This window comes from Chrysochloris asiatica, unplaced genomic scaffold (genome assembly GCF_000296735.1).
Source record: "Chrysochloris asiatica unplaced genomic scaffold, ChrAsi1.0 scaffold00001, whole genome shotgun sequence".
Taxonomy (NCBI): domain Eukaryota; kingdom Metazoa; phylum Chordata; class Mammalia; order Afrosoricida; family Chrysochloridae; genus Chrysochloris; species Chrysochloris asiatica.
The window spans coordinates 49,890,487-49,915,582 of NW_006408519.1; the positions used below are offsets into that span (position 1 = coordinate 49,890,487).

At 47.5% G+C, this 25,096-nt stretch overlaps 1 protein-coding gene across 1 annotated transcript in view; it reads right to left on the minus strand.

Annotated features, from left to right (window-relative positions):
* Positions 1-25,096, minus strand: part of PTK2 (protein tyrosine kinase 2) — a 150,005-nt gene that overhangs the window by 122,784 nt on the left and 2,125 nt on the right. The window contains 2 exon segments of the mRNA XM_006878226.1: positions 9,066-9,232; positions 19,106-19,334. Coding sequence (XP_006878288.1) covers positions 9,066-9,232; positions 19,106-19,300 — 362 coding nt within the window. The 5' untranslated portion in view covers positions 19,301-19,334.

Sequence of the window (25,096 nt, forward strand, 5' to 3'; positions counted from 1 at the left end):
AGCCGCCATCTCTCCTGTTGGCTATCAGGAAGGACAGCGCTCTGGACACTCTTAGCCGCCATCTCTCTTGTTGGCTATCAGAAAGGACAGCGCTCTGGACACTCTTAGCCCTGTCTTCCGATGAGCACATACACACTTCTTCTGTTGGGTACGGGCCTCAGTGCAGAATTGCAGGATCTGAATGGACCCATGTGGACACGCCTCACCAGCGTGCCAGTTTCCACTGTCCCAGCAATGTGGGGGTGGGCACACTGCTCTTTAACCTCCTTCCACTTGGTTAGAGGGGGCTTCAAAAAGTTTGTGAGGAAAAAATCCCATTATCCCTTCATTCCATTTGCCCATGGACTTTCTGAAGTCCTGTCATATTTGTGCTTTCTTCCTCACTGGTGGGACGCTGTGACTAAAATTGGGACAACTGGCAATTTTCATTTCCTTAGGGGTTCATGAAACTGAGAACTTTTTCATGTTTACTGACCAGGTGGATACCGTCTTTGGTGAAGCATCCGTTCATGGTTTCCTCCACTGTTTTTCTATTGGACTGGCTGCCTGTTCTCCTCACCGTCTGCCCCCATAATAGATCTGTAGGTGATTCCCACACATTCCGGATGCCAGGTCTTGGTAGATACAGTGGGACCCCACTCTGGCCAGCTGCTTGGTCCTTCGCTTTCTTCACAGCATCTCCTGAGGAAATCCACTTCTTGATTCTTATGCGGGCCTATTTACTCCTTAGCTTTAGGAAATGCTTTTCATGTTTTGTCTAGGAAACATCTTAGTTTCTTCCTACCCAAAGGTTATAAAGATAGTTATCTTTTAAATTTTTTTTCTAAGAGTCTTATTTGACTTTGAAAAAATATAGCTGGCTCATAAGAAAAAAATGTAAACAAAAATTAATACAATTCTTGTGGTTCATGTTAATGGTGAAAAAGGAAATGCGGTGGCTCCACATATAAGTGCTGAACTGCAAACCACAAGGTCAGCGGTACGAGCCCACCAGCTGCTCCAGAGGAGACAGATGAGACTTTCTGCTCCCATACAGATTTACACCCTTGGAAACACTGTCCAGGATCGCTATGAGTCCGAAGCAACTCCAGGGCACCTAACAACAGCAACTGTGACAAATGTGCAAGACACACTCAAGTTCTGCTGAGAGGATTGTTGTCAGCTTGGTGCCATTTCAGCTTTGCTCTCAGAGAGATCAAGGCTGCCCAGTGAGCTCCAGCTCCAACACTTCCTCACTGCCTGCCGTCACCACACAGAGCACTAAGGAGCTGGCCAAGCCCAAACACCTACAACCTGTGACCCCAGAGAAATGTCCTTGGACAATTTAAGGCACGTGTAGCTCCCAACTCATTTCAAGTAGATGTTTTCCTTTTCTTTGGCAAGAGGATCAGATCACTTCATTTTAACAATGAGAAAGCACCAACTGATGACAGCAATGGTTTACTTCTGCCAAAGCCTTAAATAAACACACCTCCTTCATTTGATGCACATGGCAAGTCATTTCAAGAAACACAGGAATCTATATCAAAATGTAATCTACAAGGTCCGGCATGGTCAGTATTCATTGTCTGTGGCCATTTCTGAAAAGGGACCCCCTTCCTCTATTTAAAGGACACTTCTGTTTTCCTGTGAAGGTCTTAGAGAAAGAAAAAGACTTTCCACAGTCAGGAGCTGAACGGCAGCAGACACTCAGCAGGGAATGACAGCCACATCTTGGTAACAGTGCTCAGGAAAGCTGGGCTCTGAAAAAGCCCCACAATCCTCTCTGATACCAGGAGCACCAACTCTTACACCTGGCCCCTGGGCGTCCTGACACCACCATCTAAAAACACTGGGCCCTTTCACCAGCGCAGCAGCAAAAGGGACCACACTGTCCCATGCAGGTGATCCTAGACAGGTAATGACTACTAAATTGTGCATGTGAAATTGGCAAGTGTGGTGCTATCGACACTTTTACAATGAAAACAAAAAGAAAAAAGGACCTGTTCGATGGAAATGTCTCCGGATTTCAGGATCCGTTGTTGCTGCCTTATAAACTAAGCATCGTACTGGACCTCCAAGTGCTTCGGCTGACTCCAGATTCTAGTGTCTACTGCTCAGCTAACTGGCTTCTCCTAGGAGCCAGGGACAGGGACAGGGAAGGACGCTCCCAGGTAGGGACAGGGACAGGGAAGGGTGCTCCCGGGTAGGGACAGGGACAGGGAAGGACGCTCCCAGGTAGGGACCAGGGACAGGGAAGGGTGCTCCCAGGTAGGGACCAGGGACAGGGAAGGGCGCTCCCGGGTAGGGAACAGGGACAGGGAAGGGTGCTCCTGGGAAGGGACCAGGGACAGGGAAGGGTGCTCCCAGGTAGGGACCAGGGAAAGGTGTTCCCGGGTAGGCACTAGGGACAGGGAAGGGTGCTCCCAGGCAGCGACAGGGAAGGGTGCTCCTGGGTGGAGACCAGGCACAGGGAAGGGTGCTCCCAAGTAGGGACTAGGGAAAGGTGCTCCCGGGTAGGGACAGGGAAGGGCGCTCCTGCCTACTCCTGGGTAGGGCCCAGGGACAACGAAGGGTGCACATTCACACTAGGAAGGATTTTCAAACTGCCTCAGAACTTTTAAGTTTCTTCCAGGGCTGTGGAAAGGGGCTGCCAACTCCACAAAAGCTTCGAGCCCTCCATTTGAATGTGTTTCTTGTTCCCTGGTGTGTATCCTTTATACCTTCCATATGGTTTTACTCTTATCAGGTCTTCGTTGTTTTTTCATTATTTTTTGTGGGTGAGGTACATGCATGTAACAGGAATCGAGCCCTCTGAACGTGTGGGAGTCAGTGCTTGGACAGGTACTGCACACACTCCCTTGCTGCCGGCCGCTGCTCACCTGCACAGTTCCAAGTCTGTACCACAATGAGCATTGCCGGGAATGCTTGTGCACCTCTCTCCTGGTACAGACGGGCAAGAATGGCACTGTAGGGTCTATGTAGGTGGCAACTCGAGTCCCAGGAGAAGTCAGTGTTCCCTTCTTTCTTACCCCCCCGCCCCCGGCACCCACGTCCTCCCAGCTGTAGAAGCTCCAGCGTAAGAAGGGAGCTCACTATGGTCCAGGTCTGTGCATTCTGCTCACTCAGGAGGCCCATGGGGTCTTTACAGGATGATGGGCCCTCGTGTTCTCTCCTTTAAGACAAACACCTTGAGAGCTCTGACCAGCTGCCATTTATGTACTGAGTATAGAGATTCTTCCTCTACTCAGCACCTTCTCCGGTTTGCAAGTTGTACGTTCTTTAAATAGAACTGATAAACAGTCTTTGTTTTAGCTCAGTGAAGTGGTCCATTTCTTTCATGCTGACCCCCAATATTTTGGGGGGGTCCTGCCTACACTAGGGGCAGAGAGAGAGTTGACTTTATCTCCATGTGAACTCTCTGCTTCTCACTCACATTGACTTCTGGGTACTGCTTGAGGGGGTTCCAATTTTGCTGCTGCTCCCATGTGGATGGCCACTACCAACAGGGCTCTTCCTTCCCCACCATCTGCTAGGACACTTCCATGATGTCACCCGGCATGAGACCACTCACAACGAGTAAGTGTGCTGAAGGTTAGTTCACCCACAGGGGGGAGCAGCTGAAGACTCAAGTCTGCGTCTCAGGCTTATCCAACAAGGCAGACACGTTCCACAGAATTTAGCACAAAGGCACAAAGTGTAGGCATGGACATCAATACCCCTTTACGCCGACCTTCCTGGATGCATCCGTTTCAATAACAGAATCTTTGCTATGGGTGTTGTGAGGTGCCACTGAGCCGATGCCCAGTGCTGTGCTGTCCTCACGACTGTTGCTGGGCTTGAGCCCACTGTTGGAGTCACTATGTCCATCCATTTCACTGGGGCTCGGCCCCGTTTTTGCTGGCCTGCCGCTTCTCCTCCAGGGAATGGTCCCTCCCGATCACATGTTCAAAATACATGAGACAAAGTCCCATCAGCCTGGCTTCTATTCAGTCTGTATGCTTAGCAAATGTTCCGAGAAGCTGGATTATATGAAGAAGAACATGCCATCACGTTAGGGCAGACTATTAACAACCGTGATGTGCTTGCTGTATGACTGTTGTTTTGCTGGTGGGTTTGCTTGACAATTGCATGATTAACACATTCATTCATTCTGTTTTTGCTCAACAAGTGCCTGATCTGTACCAGGCAAGAGTACGGCCGAGGACAGCAGCCATAACACAGACGGCTGGCGCAGCATGGATGAGAGTGAGCTGGCGGAGCATCCCAGGAAAGGGTGTGGAGAAATGGAGACAGCCAGCGACAATGTGCCGTGTGCTGGATGTGAAATGGCAGCAGGGCGTATTCAGTACGGTCCCACCACTGATTCAAAGGCCCCAGCTTGGCAATAAGCAAGGCTTGTTCATGAACAAGAAAAGAAGCCAGCGTGGCTACAGTCAGCAAGAAGCTCGCAAAGATTAAAGGCCGAGCAGGCAGCGGAGGGAGGAAAGCCACATGAATATGCAGGGTCACACTGATCCCAAGCTGAGTTCTGACAAAAATAACCCCCAATGTTCAATGGAAACCAGTTTAATAGAAAACTGGATATTCAGGGGACCAATGACGCTTATTCAAGGAGCCACTGCAGGAGCGAGGGGCTGAGATACAGCGCTGGCCTCTGCCCTGGCTGTAGTGAGGTGTGGGGTCCTGAGCCCAAGCGCTTGCCACGCTCAGCTGCTAGCCTCTGTGCCGGGCTCACTGCGATGATGCCACACGTTTTCCTGAGTCCATCCATCCGACTCCACAAAGCGAAAGCCAAAGGCAGGTCAAGGAAGAGAAGAATGAGCAACAAGGAGGTCGCTAGGGCACCACAACCTCAGAAGCTGAGCGTCAGTGAAGGAGGAGAGCCTGAAGTACAGGAAGCCAAACACACAGAGGGGTTGGACTGGAGGACAAAGGAGGGAGCCCCACATAGGTCCAGCACCAAATACTTAAGAGCCAGACTGGCAGCCAAGAGGATACTTTTACACTGAACCATGGATTATTTCAAAGTGTGGTTTGTAATTGGTAAATATGCAGGATTCTGTATTTCTACAGGAGAAGGAGCTCTGGTAGCGTAGTGGTTACGAATCGGGCTGTGAACCGCAAGGTTAGCAGTTCAAATCTACCAGCTGTTCCGCGGGAGAAAGAAGAGGCGTTCTGCTCCCGTAAAGATTTACAGCCTCGGAAACCCTGTGCAGGGTTGCTATGGGTCAGAACCGACTCCACGGCACATAACACCACCAAATAAAGAACAGTTTAATGCATTAACTCACATCCGTTGTTTACTTACTACTGCTTATATCCTTCCTTTTCCACAGTTAGGACAGATATGCTTTGTTCTTTTGGAATCAGTACTGTTGACTTACGGATTCTGAGAAACGTCTTTAGGAATTTACAAGCTTTACAGTATAGCTACTTCTATCATCATTTATTATTACACGTGACTATCCTTAATAATGCTGTTAAGTCACAAACCTTTTCATACACACCCCAGCCTGATTATTATTTTGCCTGGTATATTTTATTCCCGCCCTACTTGTTCTTAAATTTTATGTGAGTTTCCAACTGGAAATCAAAACTCATCAGTGGGTTCTGAAATAATCTTCTTATTTATTTTAATGAAGCAGGGGAGAACAGAATAGAATTGAAAACCTGAGACTTTTTTTTCCTTGAATGGTTTAAAGCCCTCTTGTGTGTATTTAGAGGTTGGCTGATCACACAGTAACACTTCTGAGATACACACATGTGCATTAGGATCTCAAGGTAAATACACTTTCTATTTTAAGTCTAAGAAAAAATGTTCTGAAAATCACTGTTTAAAGGAGTTTCTTAACAGCAGATTGTTATTGTTAAGTGCCATCAAGTAGATTCTGACTCATAGTGACCCTGTATAAGGTTTCCAAGGAGACAGCTGCAATTTAAAATCAGCTGGTACCAGTAATGTCTGTCTGGTAACTGGGATGCGAGACCATTCCCACTCACTGTCAGTTAGGCCATCTGCAGTTACTCTCAAACCCTGTTGGTACTTATTTGTCCCGCTTTTCCATGCTTCCTTTTCCTCCCTCTTTTGTCACCCCCCGTTTTTGGATGAATGCCTAGAGATCAAACAGGTTCCCATTCGACAATTCACACACTTGTTTGTGACAGGGACTGCAGTCTCCACCACTCTTCCCGCTTCCTCCTTGTGTTGACCAGTTCCCTGCATCCTTCTGTCCGGCCCCTTCCTGCCTTCTGAGCTTCCTCCCTGGGAAAAAGCTGCCCTTTTGCTCTCCTCGGGTTGGGTTCTGTAAGGACTGTGTACCTCCCTGCTGTTGCTGTCCCCCTTCTAGGCCTGTCTGCGCTTGGCTGGAGGCTGAGCCACAGGGGTAAGTTCATTCCAGGCCTGTGGGTTATCTAAGGGCCTCTTGCTGCCTTTTTGATGACAGTCTCCTGGCTATTTGTACAGTCACTGTTCTGTAAGTTTGTCCATCTACTTCTCGTGTTTTAACAGTTGCCCAAACTTGTCGATTTAAGACTCAGCTAACAGTGCTTCCGCACGGCAATGACTGCTACTCCAACACCCCACACCTCACTCCTACTTTACAAACCTCAGAAGCAGGTCTTGTCTGCATCTGTATGGTAGCTATTTTCCAAGTCACTGTTTTAAGTGACCCTGAAAACAGCAACATTGTGTGAAGTTTGGGGCCATTTTCTCAGTTGTGATGAGTGCTGGGCAACATGGACAAGAGTTAGCTGGAGGAGAGTCGCAGGAAAGGACATGGGGAAGCAGAGGCAGCTGGTGCCTACCTCGTATGTCTAATCTACTGAAATCCTGAAGCAGTGCTGTGGAAGACAGCACTGGACATAAGGTCAGCTCTGATCACAAAGTTGGTGGTTCAAACTCACCATTCGCTCCTTGGAAACCCTATATAGGGGGCCCCTATGAGCCAGAACTGACTCGGTGGCACTTAACAACAATTTTAGGTGCTAAGACCTGGTTTTCGAGATTTAAAAAGTAGGATTTAAGTGCCGTGTCAGAAAGCAACGGACAGCAGAAGTCACTTCACTAGCCAGATCTGACCACTGTTTCAGGTGCTCGTGTTTGCCACAATATGCCCAAGTGTGGAATTTGCCTAATAAGCCCTGTTTGGATCTGAAGCTACCATTGTGTTTGAAGGACTCAAGTCACTGATTTTTCTAGAATGTTCTCAGCCATCACCTCTTCGGACACTTTTCCTCTCCTGTCCTTTTTATTCTCTCTTTCCATACTTTCTATTAGAAACAGGTTGGGCCTGGCCTTTCTTCAGCTAACATTAACCTTTTTTCGTGTTTGCATCTGTTCAGCTATGTGATGTTTGGGGCAACTTTCTCAGATCTACCTGTCTGCTGGTTCAAGCTCACCAGCTGCTCCTTGGAAACCCTATACAGGGTCCCTATGGGTCAGAATCGACTCGACGGCACTTAACAACAACAACCTGTCTGCTGAGTTTTCAGTTCTGTCTGATCTGCTGTTTTACCATTCACTGCTTTCTAGAACTTCTATTTGGTCCACTGTCAGAGCCTCCTGGTTCTTTCTGGTTATCTCCCGCTACGTCTGGACACTGCATGTTCCTGGTAAACACACTTGCAGACAGAGTCCAGTCAGTACTAACCCTTAGAATTCTGAGGGCACCATGCACTTGGCAACTAAGCTAACATTCCCGTCTTCCATCACCTCCACCTACTGCCTAAGCAATCGTCACTGATCGTAAAGGCCTAACTACAACCTCTGGCTCTAAGATCGCTGTATTCTTACAGTAGGCAATGGTCATTTAACAACTTGTCAGCTCCAAATAGAAGCTGTGCCACAAGCTCTCTGCAGGACTTCAACTTCACGTCACTGAACCTGTTGGCTCAGTTGTAAAACTAGGCTAACAGGGCTGTTGGCAATGTTACATGAAATACACACTTTGGCATTTCTTATTAACAGCATACAGTGTGAAGAAAATCACATGATTCAAGTGACCTCTGAAATGTCTATGCAAATCAAGATATTTGTGCTAACTAGTAATACCAAGTGCAAGTATCTTTTTGCTAACATGTAGAGTATCTTTATTAAATGGTTTTAAAACGTTTACTTCATAAACTGAGTAAGAGTAGGTCCTTTGACAAAAATCAGCCAAGCTCTAGCCTCAGAAAACGTTCTGTTAGCTCGACTCCAGCTGTTTGACAAAGTTGAAAATGCAGCTACATTTCTTTGTTAAAATCTGTAACTGGGACAAGATTTGAGTCAACTAAAGATTTTGTTCCTTAAACATGCTTTTAAAATGTCTACCCTCAGAAATTCAGGCCCTTGGTCTGAACGTTACTGGAGTTTGAATGGCCTCGTCCACCTGTGATCACCTTTATTTCTATAGCAGCGAGTGTATAAATGAGGTGCTTGTAGAGAGAGCCCCATTTTACACGCTTTCTTAACAGCAACTATTTTTGATGTACATGCTCCTACCAACACCTTGCTAGGAGGGAGAAAGGATCATACGGGAGAACCCGGGAAGCACAGCCCTTTGGATTCCCTCTCCGTTTCGTTCAAGTCAGTACAGGAGGCACTAAGTGGTCAGGTCCCCGTTGTGATGGTCCCCGTGAATTTTGGGGGCACTGGGCTGAAGCACAAAGTCAGCGCTTCAAGACACCACTCACTCTCAGGTTCTCTCTGAGACAGGACGGGCTTGACAGCACTCAACACCAGCCACTCTCATTAGGCCCAGGTCTCGACTGCGGGGGCCCAAGAAAGCAAGCTGTGTATCCCACCACTAGGGCACGGCATGGCATCCGAAAGGTGAAGGCAGAGCTTAAAATACGCATAAGTGAGCAGACAGATGAGACAGCCCAAGGAGGATGCCGGACGACTCGCCAGGAGCCACAGTTGATGATGCCCCCTGCCGGACAGAACAGACAGGAGTCCGGAGGACACCGCTGCGGTCTGTCTTCTGCTGATCATTATAATCACTGTGGAAATTAAGCACAGACACAGCGCCCTGTGCACGTTTCTCAGAAGCAAAAGCAAAGACAAATGGTGTGTCAATCACAGCATAGGTGTGTCATCTTACTTCCACTCCTCCGGGGGATGTGCCAGTTCGTACTTCTCCCGCACGTTGGAAACACCCATGTCCAAATGGAGCCAGTGCGCCTCCTCCGACTGCAGGTGGCTGAGGCGGAATCCATAGCATGCCACGTGCTTCACTTTGTGACTGTCCACTATCTTCTGAATGATGCCCTGGAACACACCACCGTAAAAATGACCGTGTCACAAGCTGGGAAAACTGCACGCTAAATAAGAATGCAACGCTCACTTCTCTGTGAGTCAGCACAGCCAGTTCTAAAAGTGCGTCAGGTCCCTGTACTCATGGAGGTAGCAGCTCAAGGTACCAACCGAGAGGGAAGGATCAAGCATCACATCAAGTATCGATCCTATTCCCTCTATACACAGGGTACATAGGGACACGCAACTTAGACACTGGCTACCTTAAATGAGGGGGCAATAAAGGCACAAAGTGACTGGCTTACAAGGTTTCAAGAGGGAGTTTAGTCTAAGAGTGTATGGGGGAAGACTGAGTTCCCACTGAATAGTTTTCATCTTGTCTAGATGGGTCTGGTAAAAAGAGCCGGGGATAGGACTCTTATGAATCAATAGTAATTGTTATCATGATTAATTGTGACTGTCACAACTATAAAGGTAGAAGTTCTGAAACAGAAACTGAGGAGTAGTTCATCTTACAGTCCAGAAATAGAGGAGACGAACACTAGCAGATTGCAGGACCCTAACCAGAGAAGCAGCAACACCAGAGATGGAGGTAGAGATGGGGACATGGAGAGAGGGTGCAGCTGAGGACTCTAGACTCATGGAAAGAGAAAGGCTATGTGCTGGCAGCCAGGAGACAGGCTTGCAGAATGTTCCCTTTGGTTGTTTAATGATTATGTATTCCTGAGTGCTTTTGTGGCCATCCCGAAAAATAAGAAACAAAACAGAGGGAATAGAAGCAAATACTGTTGAATGATGATGCACGGGGGTGAATGTAATCATTGTAATGAAACAATGAGTATAAAACCAATGTGCTCCCATGTAAACTTTCACTCAATTCACAATAAAAACAACAACAACAAAAGTGTGTCAGGTTCAATCAGTGACTTCACTTTAATTAAGAGTTTGTCTCCTCAAATAGTGTTCCTTATGAATACAGAAAACTTTATAAAAACACCAAAAGATGTCCCCCTTTTGTGTACATGTAATCAAAGTACAGAAATGTAAAAATACACTTGAAACTTCACTTTGTAAAACCTGCCGAGCTGCAAGTGTACCCTCCATGCACATTTACCATTTCCAAGGATTAAAGAAGGGATTATACTTTCTGGCCCAATAAAACTTGCTGCAAACTGTAACATCATAAAAAGCATCCAGGAAGACACGCATGTAAGTAAAGGCACGCTGCAGGTACCGCTGACGACACATGAAGAGCTTTAGTATTTGCTCTCTCTAGTCCATAGAGGAATTGTTTAATGTGCAACCATCTAAAACACCCCAAAAGTCTAATCCTGTCTGCACATGTGCCCCAAATTCAGAGCAAACACAGGTCATCTTGCATGAGGTCATCAGGAAAGCTCCCTGGAGCAGGGGAGCTTTGTCCTGGTGATGGGAAAGGTACAATGCTAGAAGCGGCTAGTCCAGTACCCAGCCAGGTGTGAGCCATGGTGGATGGAGAAGTGACTTAAAGAGGCAGCACACATCTGAAACACATCGGAACCAGCCGCACCCTCCCTGCAGGTGTGCTCATCACACCCATCTGTCCGCCTTTTAAGTGACTACTAAAAAGGCCTGTTACAGAAAACCATCATGGTTTCCATAAAGTGGCCATTACCTAAAGCTATTACCAACAGACAACGTAAGGCATCTGCCAAGGTCTTTACTAGGGCACAGGATTTCTGGGCTGAGCTCGGAGCTGTGGATAAGAAAACACAGCCCGTTCCTGGCTCTCCCTGAGAGAAGATACATAATACAACACATACTATATACAAAAGCCGCCCAAGGCCCAAGGTGTCCAAGGCTCTGCCCTCACAGGGATTGGGTACACTGAGAGGTACAGGGCAGAGAAGGGCATGTACTTGGGGTCAGAAAGCCCTTGGACTGAGGAGTCCAAGGCAGCACAGAGAGATGGACTGTCCTCAGGACGGACAGCCACGTGCAGCCCACAGAGCCGCATGGCGCTGGGGCAGGCAGGCAGCTTTCTGGCTTTGGGATCCAAGGCCTGGGGTTCCTGTCAGGGCCCTGGAGAAGCCCACACAAGTGCCCAACTGAGGAGAGCCAGCAGGGACCGGAGCCCAGCCCGTCATCCTGTCTTTGAATCTTGGCTCTGGGATGGGTTTGGGGATTTGCCCAGATGAAGGGGCGCCTTTTTGCCAAGACATGAATCCCTGAGCTGCAGCAGACTGGAGCTGGCGCCTCTGTCTCCCTGTTCCAGCTTCACTTCCAGCTTGACCATGTTGCCTCCATGCCACCGCTCCCCGCAACCAGCCCGGGCTCCCCTGTACGCACAGTGAAAGGCAGTACAGCGCACAGGCCCCTTCTCACAGCACCCCACTGCTAGCCCTACCTTCTCTCCTGGGCCCAGGCTGGGTTCCTTTTCTCCTCTTGGCTCATGGACACATCTGCAGGCACCAGTGAGGGGCTCTGCCTGACCAGGGGCATTTGCTGAACAGCAGACCCTTGCCTAGAAGTTCTGTCACGGACCACTGAGGCTACTACTGCCTGACCAGTCAGGAGACCCCAGGGATGTCGAGACTGGACTGCAGCTGCCTCATGATGACGACCACTTACACACAGGGAGGGCTGCCCACTGAGCAGTGCTTCCACCTGTGGTGACCTACTTCTCACTCCACTGTATAGGATTTTCTGAGGAGAGACAGGTGGGTTTGAAGCGCCAACCTCAGAGTTAGCAGTCTAGCACTTACCCTACAATGTTTGTTGTTGTTGTTGTTGTTAGGTGCCATCGAGTCGGTACTGACTCATAGCGACCTTATGCACAGCAGAACGCACCACTGCCTAATCCTGGTCCAAACATAATTGTTGCCACGCTTGAGCCCATCAATGCTGCCACTTTGTCAATCCATCTCACTGGGGGGTCTTCCTCTTTCTCTCTGACCCTCCACCTTACCAAACATGATATCCTTCTCCAGTGACTGGTCCCTCCTGACAGTATGTCCCAAGTATGACAGACGAAGTTTGGCCATCCTGTCCTCCAAGGAGCGCTCTGGCTGCACTTCTTCCAACACAGATCTGTTGGTTCTATGGGTAGCCCATAGCACTTTCAATATTCTCCTCCACTCTCTCCAAATTCCATCACTAATGCAATCTGGATCAGAACCAAAGCCCACTGCCATCCACTCGACTGTGACTCAGAGCGAGCTTGTAGGGCACAGGACAACAGCCCCGTCAGCTTCCCAGACTGCCTTACAGAAGCAGACGGCCTCGTCTTGCTCCTGCAGAGTGGCTGCTGGGTTCAAACTGCTGACCTTAGGGTTGGTGGCTGAGTGTTTTAACCACTGCACCACCAAGACGCTCTTCAATCTGGATCACAACCAATATTATAAATGGGCAAGGAGCTTAAATAATGAGTGACAAATGGCACATACTCGATCACTCAGATCATCTGGAGAACGCACTGTCTACTTCTGGATGCGTAGACTGGGTAACTAACTCTGCAATCTGCTTCCCGGACCTTCAAGGGAACATAGTTCAAGGAGGAAAATCCAGATTTCTGGACACATGTAAAGACTCTCCACCTCATTTACAATCGTTTAAATACACGTCGGGAAGAGGGGTTTCCAAAAACCTGTGGAAAAAGCCCACTATGTTTTAATCCCACTTTCCCAAGTCCTTTCTGAAGTCCCCTCATACTTGACAGCTGGTAACAAGACATGTACTGCGGCATGCTCCGACGAGCACAGGCCCTGGAGCTGGAGAGGTATTTTATACAAGTCCCCACAGCGTGGGAGCACTCAACTACATTCCCCGCTATGGACCCTCCTCACCATGACCTAAATGGGCCCAAGCAGCAATGAGGAGTATGCAGGGGGGCTACCACTCCCAGGCAGGCCACATGTACAAAGTTCGTGGAAAATGACAAGATCTAACCATCCATTTCCCCAGAAACATTCTGAAGCCCCTTGTGCACACGTGCATGCATACCATGCGCCAGGAATGCAAGTCTAGAAAGGTCCGTCTGTCGGTAGAGCTACTGGGACAAGGGCCAGAATAACCCATCGACAGGGGCTGAATGCATTTCATTTTCTTCTACTGATTCGGAAGGCCTGTGGCAGTCTGGTTCTACGACATACAAAACAGATCTGGCTACTATGAAACCTTCAGTTCTCCTTTTAGCTCAAAATTATGCCATTTTCCTAACTAAATTCTTAGAAAAAGAGATGATTTCTCAGGCTGAAAAAGACATCAGTGCCTTGCAGTACTTTTCCTGGTGACAGAATTATGCTTTTGTTTGGCGCCCTGTCTGGGGAAGAAAGATGTGCTGTGAACGTCCTTGTAGCTCTGTCTTCATGCCTGTGTCTAAGCACTGCTTTGAGACAGGGTGCTGGATTGAGAGGTTACAGAAAACATTTTGGGAATTATGACCAATTTCCCCACCCAAAAAGCCATACCAGTTATCCTGGACACAAAGGCGTGTACCTCAGTGTACCCCTAGTTGTCTTGAGTAGACAGTGCTACGGTCCTAACTTTCTGCACCCTCCTGCCTCTGCACACACCTTCCTGCACACTTCTGTGGTAGAGGCTGCCCAAATCCAGGCTCTTTCCCAGAGTCCTGTGCAGGTCTTGCATTCAGCAGTGCGGATGGGAGTTCCAATCATCTCATCTGGGCAGCATGGCTCACTCTCAGCCGTTCTCAGAGCTCTTGACACTTGGCTCATCTATGTACTAACTCAAGCCCACCGCACCGTCACACCGTGGGTGTGTGTGCTGCCCAGGGAAAACACACGCCAACATCTCTGCAGTATAGTCATTGGAATGGAGTTCTGCCTCCTCACACCTGAGTTTGGGGGAGGCTGGTGATGTGGATGGAATGGACCAATGTGACTATCTCACTTTACAGATCCTACTCTCACCAAGAACACACCCTGCTCTTTCTCCTACTGCCGCGGTTCACACATACGCCCACAGAGGGGTTCACAACCATGGAGAAGACCATGTCCAGAGCCAAAATGCCTCGTAGGACCAGGTCCCTGTCGTTATATTGTTGTTTTTATTGCACTATACTTAATGGTATAAATGGTTTGTTGTTGTTGTTGTGAAGTGCCATCGAGTTGGTTCCGACCCATAGCCACCTGTATAGGGTTTCCAAGGAGCAGCTGGTGAGCGTGAGCCCGGAAATCCTTGAAACAATCAAACTCACTAACTAACATGCACATGTAAAGGGAGCGCTGTTGTTAAGTGCCACTGAGTCAGTTCCGAACCACAGCTACCCTATATAGGGTTTCCGAGGAGTGGCTGGTGACATTGAACTACTGATCTAGCGGTTCAAACTGACCTTATAGTGTAGCACATTAACCCAAAGTGCCACACCAGGACTCCAAGCTAATGTCTATTAAATACAGTGTACGAAAGCCCTGAGAACTCCAATCTCGTCCCTGTTGGAAACGAACCTCCCAACTCCTACAGAGCTCTGGCTTCCTTGTACAAGCCGGCCCTCTGGTCACTTTTTCCTGTAGAGCTCAGCTGCCCAACAGCAATCGACCGTGAGCCACATATGTGATTCTACATTAGTTGGCTGTCACACTGCAAGGTAGGCAGGCAGCTGCTCTCAGAAATGCTACATGGGGTCGATATGAATCGGAACCAACTTGACAGCACTCTAAACACAAGGTTGCTGGTTCAAACCCACCAGCTGCTCCTTGGAAACCCTATGACAGCACTTAACATTAGTCACATGAAACAAGCAAAAAGAAACAAGTGAATCATAATACATGTTCTTTAATCCATTATTATTACTATCATTTAAACACATCATTGCCTAACAAATCATGAATGGATATTTGACATTTTGTACTCAAAGTCTTTGAGACCGGGTGTGTTTACTAGCTACATTCAAGCGCTCTTAACAGTTGTGTGTGGTTACAGAGGGTCTAAGCCTGGATCTGTCAGTAAGTATGAGCTCGCTCCTCTCAGGAAGTGGTGCCCTGGCTTCCCTGCTTGCCACCATGCAACGGCTGGTGTATTTCTGACACATGACTACTCTTAGCACTTCCTTTCTGTTCCAAACTTAGGCAGCCCTCAAACAGTGTCTTGTTTCTCCCATTTTACCTTCCTGGACACTAGAATCATTTACACAATGTCTCCTGGTCATAGACATTTTCTCTTCTGCTGGAACTTCTAACGAGCAACAAGACTGGAAATTACTATCAGTGCCACTGGCTCCTCAAGAGGGTTTAAACGCTTCGTCTCTGTATATCTGTCACATTAGCTGAGTTTGTCTTCAACTAGTACTAACACCTAGAAGGGAGGCTGTGCTGTGCTCTGGAATTGTCCTCACCTGGAACAAGAGCCGCCTTCCTAGTCTTTCCTTGCGGGGTCTTTTCCTGAGGGATTTCTGGGCATCCCCTTCACCCACATGTCCCTTCTTCCTCTCAGGTCTCCATGGTTTTCTGGATCTGGCTCTCTCATGTTTGCAGCATGTACGTCGGCTAAGGCTCACACTCAGAGGGGCTGCTTTTTTCGTTTCTAGTTTGGGAGACGGCTCGGTGGTCACAGTGTGCATCGTGAACTGAGGCGTGAGCACGGCCGTTCTGAAGGACCACTGGCCGTCCTCTTCCACACGTGAGGGTCCTGGTACTAAGGCACAGCACCTGTTCCATGCTAGCATCAGGCCTAGACTGGTAACTGGACCCTAGGAGATCGCCTGAGCAGCTCGAGGTCTGGGTGTTACTACTGTCTGCTTGTTTTAAACATGCTACACAGGAGTCCTGGGATAGTGCCGTAGGGTCAGCACTGGACAGTGAACCACAAAAGGGTGGCAGTTCAAATCTACCAGCTGCTCCTTGGCAATCCTATACAGTGTCACTGTGAGTAGGGACCAACTTGATGGCACTTATCACCACAACCACCACACTTGGGGGTGGGGGGGAATCAGCAAAACAGATGAAACCCCCCACTGAGCTGGGTCGGCACAGGGGCGGGCAGCAGCAGTGAGGATGGCGCAGAGCCAGGCAGGGTTGGGCGCTGTTGTGCATAATGTCGCTGTGAGTCGGAACCAACTCGCTAGCACCTAATGCCAACCACCACCACCAACACCACAGGGGCCAAGGAGCTCTGGTGGCGCTGTGGCTAACAGGTCGGCTGTTCAAACCCACCAGTGTTCTGCAGGAGAAAGATGAGGCAGGCTGTTCCCATAAGGCTACAACTTTGGAATCCCTGTAGGCAGTGCTACTCTGTACTGGAGGAACTCGCTAACATAGGCCAACTATTCCCAATTCTAGGACGTTTTTTGGTGACTATGCCTTCAAATATTTAATTTATTTTCCATTTTCTATTTTGACCTCTGGACCTTCTTGTAGAAGGAAGTAAAGAATGATGGTGTGCATTCTGGATCTTTAAAATGCTTGCTTTCATGACCTCACTGTCTCTGCTGGGAATCACTCACTCACCCCTCCTTCTGCTGCTGCTGGCCAGCCAATCTTCCAGGTGTCTCCCCTCACCTGTCCTCCAGGTGTCTCCCCTCACCTGTCCTCCAGGTGTCTCCCCTCACCTGTCTTCCAGGTGGCTCCCCTCACCTGCCTTCCAGGTGCCTTCTCTTACCTGTTTTCACAGCACATGGCAGGAGCTCAGAGGAAACACTTTTAGGAGAGGAAGCGGGTCTGTTACGATAGAAACAAGGACAGACTCTGAGCTCAGACGAGCTAGGGTTTAAGGTCAAATTATGGGTTACTGAAATGGTAATCTTGCTTAAATTACCATATTTTCCACATCTAACTGCACAGGAAACTAACGTGGGAGGGGGTTGCACGATCTGCAAAAATCCACAGAGCGTGCACATTCCTGGTTTTAAGAATACAGTACTTACATTTTCTGCGATTTCCACCTGTAAAACGGGCTAGCTCTAGATTCATCTACCAACTAATTACCTGTGAAACCCACACTTCATTATCCTCCCCTCCTCACCATCTCCTGTGGAAGGTAGAAATGAAGGCACCTTCAGCACTTTGCTCTCCGAGCCTCACTCTCCCTTCCTCAAACTCACTCACTGACTGTTCCTCGACAAGCCCCTCCTGGTTCAGGAGGCCCCTGTGCCCAGCAGGAGGAATCATTCTAGGGCGCTGGCTTTCTTCCACACTGCACTCATGCTGAGTAAACGCAGGTCTGTAGAAAGCCGGTGACCAAACTCGTCTCCCAATGAAGTGTCCTACTTGTCTTTAAGTCCCCAGTATCAAGCACATGCTTGGTATACGCCAAATGTAAGTAAAAATAACTGGAGGGGAGCTGTGTGGGGAGCAGCTACAATGATACCACTTTCTCCAACCTAAGAAAAGGCAATGCACCCCACAGCTTGCAAGAATGCCTGGCTAAAGACCCTACCCTGCGGTGACAAAGATACTCCAGAATAGGAAGCATTATTAGCAAAAAAAAATATGATTTTGCCCCCCACCCCAACAAAAATATGCACCTGGCGCCCTAATTTGACTACTAAAACAAAATAATAACATGGGAAGGTGGAAAAGTTAAGAATCCAACGACAAAGTCTACACCTGTGTTCCCACCAGTGGCCTCCCTAACAATCCCACTGCCATTTGAAGAGGACGTGTGCCCAGCTACTAAACCTCCTAGCGCTTGCACAGGAGTTGACAAGGGTCACAGTACTAACTAACCAGTAAACTTTCAGTGGAGGCTGCAACTGGGCCTCCACACACCAAAATTCAACTCTGACCTACACCTCATCACCTCCACATCAAAAGTAACGCAAAACAGATCACAGGCTTCACTGAAACACAACGTAGAGCTACATGAAACCAGGAGAGAGCTAGCAAGCCACACAACAAAATTCCACCTTGAATCAGCAAGTTACCTTCTAATCGTTCATCAATTTGAAATAGTCAGTGTACAACTATACAAATACTGCAGAACTGAAAGAAAATGAGATCTAATTGAAACTCACTGTCTTATGAGCCTTAAAGACCTGTTTTCTTTAAAACAGTGAAGACAAGCACATTTTTTCTAGAGCAGCAACCCACTGGTCGCATGAGTGCAGAAGGGATGGAAAACCAGGCCCATCTGCCCCTGCTAGTCAATGGGAACGTCTCCTCCCTAATCAGCAGTGTGGCTTGAGCAGGACGGAGGAGTCATTCTGCACACATCTGCTCAGGTGAACACATCCCAGGTTTTCTGAAGTCACGGGGCTACCTGTCACCTTACTTTTAGAAACAGATGGAGACCTTTACTTAAGATAAGCGAATCCTGGGATTCTGTGTCATTAGCCCTCGTTCGCCACCCTTCACAACCCAGGGAAGCCCTCTCCAGCCTTAACTCCTACTACATGGGCCCAGGAGCTCTCCATCCTTCCCCGGCACCTGCACTCGGGTTTTGTAGGTAAGCCGAGGATGATGACCCCCCTACTCACTTATGGGGGGGAGCCTTCTCGATCCCCCTGGTCTACAATACAAGGGGGCTCAAAAAGCTCAGGGAAAAATAAAATTCAGAGGTAAGAGAATTTCCTCACAATTTTTGGAAGTCCCTTGATGTATAAAACAGTTAATAATTTTTGAAGGTATATCCAACTTTGAACTTTGCAAATATTTCCAAAATTACACTTTCTGGAAAATTTATTTTCTTTTATTTCATAAAATGTCAAAAGCTTTTGTTTTTTCAGTCTTCAACGAGTTTAAAAAAAAAAGAGGTGGGAGAAGAGCTGATTCAAGGACATTATATGAATATCATGATTTTCCTAAGACATTTTACAGCTGACTTCTGCTCAGTCGCGTATTAACTGAATAAATCACATACAGTAACAAGTCACTGTCTCTGTCACATGGGAAGTCTCTGACAAGCAAGCAGGATGTCTGTTACTCTGGGTGCTGGCCTCAACAGACTACTTACCCTGACATCAGTCGCGTCTCCATGTCTGATGATGCTGGCCCACGTGGCTGGTTCACTATTGCTTTCGAAATAGTGAAAGACCTTTAGCACACGCTCCATGGCCCCAGGGGAGCGTTCCAGACCAGTGCCCAGGTGAGTCCTAGTACTGGAGTTAGGGGTGTGATTCAAGTTGGGGTCAAGGTAAGCAGCTGCCATTATTTTGCTAGATGCTAGGTATCTGTCATATTCTGTAAGAAAAAAAAAAATTATTTTTCACTGTTCATTATTTAAAATCTACCAATTCACATGTGATCTGTTGATGCTTGTAGTATAACAACTTTGCCCTACATTCTCTCTGATACATTCGTTACCTGTATAAGACACATTATCCAGGAAAGTGTGAGAAGACGGCCCTAACCTACCAAGATCGTCACTGTCTACCTCCCCCATGCCCCCAGAACAGCATCTGATTCATAGCAGCAGAATATTTCTTACACAAACGATTACAAGTCAAAGAGGCTTATTGTAGCTCTGTCAAAAACTGTTATCATCAACACTTTAACCCTTTGTAGCATGGCCTTTACATCTGTGGGGAAGTCTCTCAGGAAACAGAAATTTGTTAATTTTGCAAACTATTTTTGGAAACTTTAAGCTGTAATAAAACCTATTTGTGCAATAAAAATTCCACGAGCCGTCACTGTACAAATTAAGCCCTGGCGAACTAAAACACACACACAAGTGGTAACTACAACAAAGTCCTTCCCCTTTGAGAACTCACAGTTTAGGAGGTGAGTGAGACACAAATGATTTAATACTGCAAAAGCATCCACAGCAGGAAGTCTTTGCTGGACTATGAGGGTCCAATTGGGGCAAGACTAGCTCCTACTGAGAAAAGGTCAGATAAGCCAGATACAAAACCATCCAGAGACTGTTAGGGGGCTCAAGACAGACTCTGGGACAGTCAGGACCAATCAAGATGGCACTATGAACCTATCTGGAGCTCGCCTTTTTCTACACGACATCTGTCAGTGCTGGGCCCTTGAGAGTCTGAAGCTCCAGGAAAACACCTTGATGGCAACGGGACATGGAAAGAGAATCAACAGGTCTGAATTACAGTGTGGACTAAGGCTAGTAATGATAATAGCGAGCAATTACAATTAGAACGCACCTTTGAAGCAAGGCTGGCCAGACTTTGTCTGGCTTATTTTGGACAGTCATCAGGTAAGACCATTGGTAGCGAGGTGGTTACGAATCAGGCTGCTAACCTCACAGTCAACAGCTTGAAACCACCAGCTGTTCCGCGGGAGAAAGATGAGGCTTTCTGCTCCCGTAAAGACTTACAGCCTCGGAAACCCTGTACAGAGTCGCTATGAGTGGGAACCAACTCCACGGTACCTAACAACCAACCACCACTTTCACCGTACTTATTCAACCTGTCTGCTGAGCAAATCATCTGAGAAGCTGGGTTATGAAGAAAAATGTGGCATCAGGATTGGAGGAAGACTCATTAACAACCTGCGATATGCAGATGATACCACCTTGCTTGCTGAAAGTAAAGAGGACTTAAAAACCTCATATGCATGCAAAAGCTGGATAGTGAATAAGGAAGACCATAGAAGAATTAATGCATTTAAATTATGGTGTCGGAGGAGAATATTGAAAGGGCCATGGGCTGCCAAAAGAACGAGAAGATCTGTGTTGGAAGAAGTGCAGCCAGAGTGCTCCTTAGAGGCCAGGATGGCCAAACTTCATCTCTCATCCTTCAGACATATTGTCAGGAGGGAGCAGTCACTGGAGAAGGATGTCATGTTTGGTAAGGTGGAGGGTCAGAGAAAAAGAGGAAGAATCCCAGAGAGATGGACTGGCCAAGTGGCAGCATCAATGAACTCAAGCGTGGCAACAGTAGTGAGGTTGGCCCAGGATCGCGCAGTGTTCCGTTCTGCCGTGCATAAGGTCGCTATGAGTCGGTACCGACTCGATGGCACCTAACAACAACTAGGACTCCTGGTGTGGCACTATGGGTTAATGTGCCAGACGGCAAAGCCATGTGAACTGTAAGGTTCAAACAGGGTCGCTATTGGGTCGTAACTGACTCGACAGCACTTCACAACAATTAGGACTTCGAGTCCTGGGGTGGCGATGTGGGCTAATGCGCTGGAACTCAAGGTATCCCCATGTGTGTCAGAGGAGAACTGGGCCCCACAGGGTTCTCAGTGCTGGTTTTTCATAAGTAGATTCCATCATGGTGCCCCCTGTCTGTCAGAGGAGTACTGGCCCACAACTCCTCAGAAGCAGAATGCCAGGTTTTTCATGTAAGACATTTCTGGGTGGACTCGAACCTCCAACCTTTTGGTTAGCTGCTGAAAATGTTCACTACTTCACTGCCTGGGGGCTCCAGGTTTAAATATTGTTGAAAGCGACGTCTGTAAATACCTCGATCCTCTTACAGTACCACCGAAAAAAGCTCAACTGAACACACAAATGATGGCGGCACATCTCCCGGCTCTCCCAGCACTCGGTCATCAAGCAGCTCTGGAACTTGTTCCGAGTCAGACATTGTCCCTTCATCTCCATCCCCAACCACATTCCTCCTCATCTCAATTCTCTTCCTGCTGTCAGGTGTTAGCAGACTGCCTTTTTAGTAAGCATTTGTCTGCATTTTTTTTCTAGAAATGTCATTTAATGTTATATTCCTTTATTACAAAAATAATGACTAGTGAAGAGCATGCTGGAGCCCTGGACAGCTCACCACAAGGTCAGCAGTTCAAACTCACCAGCGAGTGGGAGAAAAATGATCTTTTCTGCTCCCGTAAAGACTTACAGCCTTAGAAACCCTACTGCTGTGGTCGTGAGTGCCAAGTCAATTCCAACTCATAGCAGCCCTGTTAGGGTTTCCTAGGAGCAGACTGTGACTTTAAACCACCGACCTTGCAGTCCAGTGCTTATCACACAGCACCACCCCCGGACTCCAGGGTCACTATGACTGGGCGTCACTGACTGGATGGCAGTGATTTTCTTGAGGTTTTTAAGTGAACAGTATGTATATTTTCCACATATCAACAACTGTTATCCAAACTGTCCAGTAGTCAGAAAACAATGTTTTGAGCACCCTAAATCTTAACATGATAGTTTGTGGGTTTTATGAGCAAGCTTCAAAAATTTAATGGAAAAATCTGTAAAATGTCTCACGACATGGATGAATCTGGAGGGCATTAGGCTGCGTGAAATCAGTCAATTAATAAAGGATGAGATGACTGTTGTAAAAGGTAAAAGAATTTTGTGCTAAATAAATATTCTATGATGGTAAGGGGGCAGAGGGGAGGGAATGATTCACAGTTGGAGGGAAGGCAGCGGGGGACACAGGGGGGAGTGCACGAGCTAAAGTGAACAGACGTAAATACTGTTAATTGTTGGTACATGGAGAGGATTGCAGTCATTGTAATGAAGCATAGGATATGATTTTCTGAATGCAAAACTGATGATCTCCTCTGTAAACCTTCACTCAGTGCATAATAAAAAATTTTTTTAATTCAATATCTTTTAATTCCACTTTCCCCACAAATGTATTAAGTCCCTTGGTATGCGGGTTTTTCACTGGGTCTTAGGAAACTGGTTGAATGTCTTCAGTAAATATATATAATTTTTCATTTTCAAAAAAATGAGAAATAGATTCTAAGGTAGATTTTCATGAAGACTGTGCTTTTCAAAAATACAATGTTACATTGGAGATGTCTATATATTCTTTTTATAAATAGTCCTTGAGGACAGGAACATGGCCACTAGAGGAGAAAGTGAGTGTCCCAGCTGATACTAAGTGAGGGAAGATGTACAAGAACACCCATATTTGCAGAGAGTACCCATTGGACCTGGCTTCAATGGCTGGATGATCTGAACAAAACTAGAGGAAGAAAGGAGTAACAGCACACAATCTGATGAACTTGACCTATGCATGTGGATGTAGTAGCTCAAAAGAGGGAATGAATGAATCTTTACAGCAAGGATCATTCCCACCCCACCTCAGTACACAGGGTTGACAGGGATGGGCAACTTAGATACTGGCTACTGGTAGTGTAGTGGTTACGAATCAGGCTGCGAACGTCAGGGTCAGCAGTTCAAAACTACCAGCTGGTCCGCAGGAGAAAGATGAGGCTTTCTGCTTCCGTAAAGATTTACAGCCTCGGAAACCCTGTACAGGGTCACTGTGAGTCAGAACCAACTCCACGGCACATAACAACAACAACCCAATATGGGGGGGGCGGGACCTACATAGGCAGGAAGTGAATGGCTTACAAGCTTTACAGAGGGGGTCTAGTTTCAGAGGGGGTGGGGGAGGGTAGACTCTCCACTGAGTGGTTTCCAATCTGTGTGGACAGGGCTGGTACAAGGAGATGGGGAGGACTCTTGTGGCTCAATAGTGAAGAATTGCTGTCAGGACTGACTGAGAATGTTGAAAGTGTAAAGGTAGACATTTGTAACAAAAGGAGGGGAGTGGCTGATCTTACAGTCCAGGAGCAGAGGTCCCTGGGACCATAACGGGAGAAGAGTGGAGTACGGGACCCTATCCAGAGAAACAGCGACGCCAGAGATGGAGGCAGGGACAATGATGTGGTGAGATGGAGCAGCTGGGGACTCTGGCCTCAGGGAGGGAGGGGGCTGTGTGCTGATGGCCGGGGGGCAGGCTTGCGGGGTGTAATCCTTTGGTTGTTTGAATGGTTCTATATTCTTCCTGAGTGCTTCGGTGTGCTTTCAAAAAAACACAGCGGGAATGGAAGCAAATGCTGTTTAACGAAGATGCATGGAGGAGCAGCTGGTAAGTCTCAACCACCAGCCTTGCAGTCCAGTGGTTAACCTTCAGCACCACCCCAGAACTCCACATTTGTTGATGTTGTTTAGTGCCGTGGAGTCGATCCTGACCCATAGTGACCCTGTGTAGGGTTTCTGAACAGCAACTGGTGAGCTTGAACCACCAACCATGAAGACTATGGCAATATGTAAAATCATGACCAGGTAGCATTTAGCTTAGGAATGCAAGGCTGGTTCAGTACTCAAAATGTAGTTCACCCCATCATAAAAATAAAACAGAAAAATGTTATCATGATCAATTCAACAGACCCAAAACAGGCATCTAATCAAATTAAACACCTACTTAGGATAGGAGTCCTGGTGTGGCGCTGTGGGTTAATGCATCAGACTGCAAAGTCGTTTGAACTGCAAGGTTAGTGGTTCAAGCTCACCAGCTGCTCCTTGGAAAGCCTGTAACAGGGTCACTATGGGTCGGAACTGACTCAATGACATTTCACAACAACAACAACTCATGATAAGAAAAACCCAGAAGAAAGCTGGAGCCAACATCAGGACTAACACTGCACACTTTCTCCCCTAGAGTTGGAAAGCAGACGAGAGCACCTCTCCTCCCAGCTCTCCCACTTAGTACTCCTGCCAGGAGTCATACAAAGAAGCAGGAGAAAGAAAGAAAAGATACAGAAAGTTGTTCCTTACAGATCACAGAATACAGAGGTCTTGGGATTTTCTATAAACACAAACCAAATACGGGAACAAATGTGCTCACAGCACAGCAAAGTCTCACAAGGTAACAAGTCATTACACAAAAATCTCTCTACTTTTACCTAAGAGGACTGGAAATCAAACTGAAAACCACAAAGTCACACTTACAGTAACGTCAGGAAACATGGCGGAAGATAGATACCACCTGGAGACCACCAAGGAACCAAAGAACACAGAAGTTCCCTTGGGGATTTGAAGTGACCTGAAATTGATTTTGAATTGGCCACCTACTTATCCACAACCAGTGGCTGGAACCTACCACAGAAGAAAGAAGAGCTGCTCCACGCAGATTTACAGTCTCAGGAGGAGTTCTGCTCTGTCCCCAGTGTTCCCCTCAGGAGGAGTTTGTTCCCCTCAGGAGGAGTTTGTTCCCCTCAGGAGGAGTTTGTTCCCCTCAGGAGGAGTTTGTTCCCCTCAGGAGGAGTTTATTCCCCTCAGGAGGAGTTC